Source organism: Cyprinodon variegatus, unplaced genomic scaffold (assembly GCF_000732505.1).
Source record: "Cyprinodon variegatus isolate N-32 unplaced genomic scaffold, C_variegatus-1.0 Scaffold1253, whole genome shotgun sequence".
In the NCBI taxonomy this organism is placed as follows: domain Eukaryota; kingdom Metazoa; phylum Chordata; class Actinopteri; order Cyprinodontiformes; family Cyprinodontidae; genus Cyprinodon; species Cyprinodon variegatus.
The window spans coordinates 197,101-201,042 of record NW_015151706.1 but is presented as its reverse complement, the minus strand read 5'-3'; the positions used below and the strand labels follow the sequence as shown (position 1 = coordinate 201,042).

The 3,942-nt window shown below is 37.6% G+C and overlaps 1 protein-coding gene across 1 annotated transcript; it reads left to right on the top strand.

The window, feature by feature from the left end:
- Positions 1 to 16: 16 nt before the first annotated feature.
- On the top strand, positions 17 to 2,339 carry rpl13a (ribosomal protein L13a). Its single transcript, XM_015401737.1, has 7 exons — positions 17 to 97; positions 934 to 1,006; positions 1,108 to 1,173; positions 1,369 to 1,470; positions 1,674 to 1,759; positions 1,933 to 1,992; positions 2,088 to 2,339. The coding sequence occupies exons 1-7, from the start codon at positions 77 to 79 to the stop codon at positions 2,295 to 2,297; spliced, it is 618 nt and encodes a 205-aa protein (XP_015257223.1). The 5' UTR covers positions 17 to 76; the 3' UTR covers positions 2,298 to 2,339.
- The last annotated feature ends 1,603 nt before the right edge of the window (positions 2,340 to 3,942 follow it).

Genomic DNA, 3,942 nt, shown 5'->3' with positions numbered 1-3,942 from the left:
AAATTCATCTTCGTCACTTCCGGTTGCCCCTGCCTTTTAGTGCGGGCAGCCCCGTTCTTCTTTCTTTTCGCACATCATGGCGGACCGGTTCAATAAGGTGAGCAGACGCTGCGGATATATAAACTATGTAAAATCCATTTTCAGGTCGAAAATCGATGCCTATAGTATCAGAGCAGCACTAAGTAACTTTATTCTTTCGTTATGGCGCTTTTATTTGTTCTTTTTTTGCTGTTAAACTTATTATTTTTGCGATAATCACCGACACCCGGCCGTATCTGTGTGGACATGCTTTCCATCATGGCAGCTTCCCTTAGGAGGTAACTGGTTTAGCTTCACCATCTAAACTGGTAGAAGGGTTTTATTAACGCGGTCGCGCTAATTTAATGTAGTTTTACCATGTGTACATTTACCTTTTTCTTTATTGCTGGCCTCTGATTCGAATTTGATCGTGCTGCGTGGTTGATGCTAAAGTTAGCTTCCCCTTAGCTTGGTCGTTCCTTTCATTTAGCGGCTTTTCAAACAGTTAAAAAAAGTTAAGAAATTAACAAACGGGTAACAATCTATGGCGATTAATTTACATTTTAAGCGATTTAACCGATATATGAAGTCATTTGATTCACTCTAATGCTCACATGCTTCAATGAATGTTCTATTAGATTCTGATCTGAAAATGGATAATCAGGAATGCAGACTTTTAAAATGACCTTACTTACCTTACAGGTGTTTGGTTCTTGAAGAATTGTGTAGATTTGACTTCAATTTCTGTTTATCTGGGAGGATACACTTCAGATCAGACTTGGGTTTAATGATTAGTTAAATACAAAGTGGTTAGTGTTAAGCCACTTGCATAAAAAGTAGCAATTTGAGAAAACTGAGCATGAATCGTTTAACCCTTATGATACAAAGTGATTTATAGTTTGTTTGCTCATGCAGGTTCTGCTAATAGATGGCAGGGGCCATCTACTGGGCCGACTTGCTGCCATTACGGCTAAGCAGGTCCTCCTGGGTATGTCTTTAAAGTGTGTTTTGTTTTGTTTTTTGTTTTTTAAAGTTTAACCCATTAAATGTTATGTATTGATGATTAATTTGTCTTTTTTGATCAACCAGGTAACAAAGTGGTGGTGGTGAGATGTGAGGGCATCAACATCTCTGGCAACTTCTACCGTAACAAACGTAAGTTAATTGTCGAATCGTGATCTTAAATGGGAATGCTTGTCTGTGATGTTTTACCCAATGTAGTTCGAGTTTCACTGACCATGAGAATACTTTACATGCACTACCATCTGAGACATGAGCGCCGCTTCTAGAAGTGGCCTTTCCCTGTTTTGATTGGATGAGTAACCTTCTGTGTAATGTGCTCAATCACAGTGAAGTATCTGGCGTTCCTGCGGAAGCGGATGAACACAAATCCGTCTCGTGGACCGTACCACTTCAGAGCTCCTAGCAGGATCTTCTGGAGGACTGTTAGAGGTGAGCCGTGTCAGAAAAAATAAATACATTATAAATGTTGCACAATTTGCTCGACAGTGATGAGCCTTTTATCCCGAAACTGATAATCCATTGATGAGCAAAATATAGATCTGACTGCTGAGTTGAGCATTAATGTCCTGTGCTTGGATAGTTGCATATTTTTCAGCTTTAAATCATTTTTAAAGTTTAAATCTTTACCCTAGGTATGTTGCCCCACAAAACCAAGAGAGGCCAGGCAGCTCTGGACAGGCTGAAGGTGTTTGATGGCATCCCCCCACCCTATGACAAGGTGAGCCAATATATTTGTATTAAAATAAATGTATGCAGTCTGTGATGATGTACTTCTTATCCCCCTTGGCTGAATTCAGTATGATGAATACAAGAACCTGAGACTAAACCTTCAATGAACATGTAGATGCAAAATGTTTCTTTTCTTCCCTAATGTTGGGTTTATTTTTGCAGAGAAAGCGCATGGTTGTCCCAGCTGCTCTTAAAGTCGTGCGTCTGAAGCCCACCCGTAAGGTATGACTCCCCAGTCCAAAAAGATTATGGAATGTCAAAGTCTCAACCTGAACATTTAAAATGTCATTCTAACCTCTTTTTTTTGTGTTCCTTAGTTTGCCCTCCTCGGACGTCTGGCCCACGAGGTCGGCTGGAAGTACCAGGCAATCACAGCCACTCTAGAAGAGAAGAGGAAGGAGAAGTCCAAGCTTCGCTATGCCAAGAAAAAGGCAACGGTCACATTGACCAAGCAGGCAGAGAAGAACGTGGAGAGCAAGATTGCAAAATACACAGATGTTCTGAAACAATACGGCATTCTTGTCTGAACTGGTTTTCATTGGCCAATAAAATCTATTAAGTTTACAAACCTTTTTGTCACTTTTTTCTTCTTCAGGGAATTTTTTTCATGTGTTTAGTACATAGTTTACTGTTCAATTAATTAAATGTATTTTTGTACAGTGTGAACACAAATCGCAGGTTGAAATATTTCAGGGGGATAAATTAAAGCTGCAGTCTAATCTTTCCTGTGTAGTAAATGTTATAACAGTCTCCTAACATCCTAAATCCAGATTAGTAATCTATAAGATGTCATCTTAATCGCATATTAATGTATAAATGCAAAGAGACGATCTTGTTGGCGTAGCAACTAAAAGCAGTTATAATCGGAACACATTCTGGTCTGATCTGCATCTGGTCATTTCTGTCTGCATGTTGGGAGTTCAGTTTTTTTCCTTTAGGACTTTTAAATACCTGTTTTAATTCTCCAGTAACCCTTTATATTGGGGGCAATGCCAAAATAAATTAACCTCTGAATATCAAGATTAGATTAGATGAGCTTTATTGATCTCACAGCGGAGAAATTCACTGGTCAAATAATGGCATAGAAATTAAAGAAGGTGCAAACAGGGAGGGGGAAAAAATGTATAATAAACTATATATACAGTATTTTAAGATAAATAAGGTGCAAGTGTACATGTATCACAATGAAAAACAAACGGGAGTAGCAGAGATTTGAGGTGTCATGTACAATCCGGATGGCTTATATACAGGTGGATTAACTTTTACATTAAAGTGTAGTAGGTGAGGTAGTGGTATGACTATTCCATTCACATATTTTGCACAGTCAGCATATTGCAGTCAATAAATACTATAATATAGCTGCACAGTGGTTTTTACAGGAGTTATTGTCAAGCAGAAATTAGTATCTCAACATCAATACTAATCCCTCCATGTTTATAAACCAAGGCAGCAGGCCTCCCTTCAACAAAATGTAAGTGAAAGGTTTGTATATCTATGCAATCAGGTTCTTTTAATTTTCTAGGTGTGAAGGAGTTTTGGTTTATGCTCTCCCTTTTTGTCTTAAATTTGTGCCATAAGGTTTATGCTAAGGAAGTCAACTGTATGTCTATGGAATTGACGTCATGTAAAATTCTATTCCGATATAATTGCCAATTCCATCATTTAAACACTAAAGTCACTAAAGGGAAATTACCAGTTAATCTAATTGATTTCTTAGGTTTTTTGCTGTACTATAAAACATTTTATTTGTAATTCACAGTTTCTGAATGCTTAAATCCTAACTGATTAATTAGTAAAATTAATTACAGCAAAACCGCTGAGTTTGCAAAACTAAAAGCACAAACACACCATGCTCAGTTTGCATTTTTGCTAAATACACTTTTAAAAACTAGGAACAGTCCTCTGCACAGAACACTTTTTGCTGAACTTTAAGCAGCTCACTGCTTTACACTTAACTTCCAAATTATCAACACATTCCTAGAAAAACTACATATATATGGCATACTATTTTGCCAACTGTCTGGCACACTGTCACATGTTGAAACTTTTTTAGATAATTAGTTCACTTTGCAATCAGCCTTAAAGGAATAGTACACCCAAAACATGATTAGCCTTCATTTTCTACTCACCCCCATGCTGAACAACACTCTGGAGTACTTTTTTGATATCTCA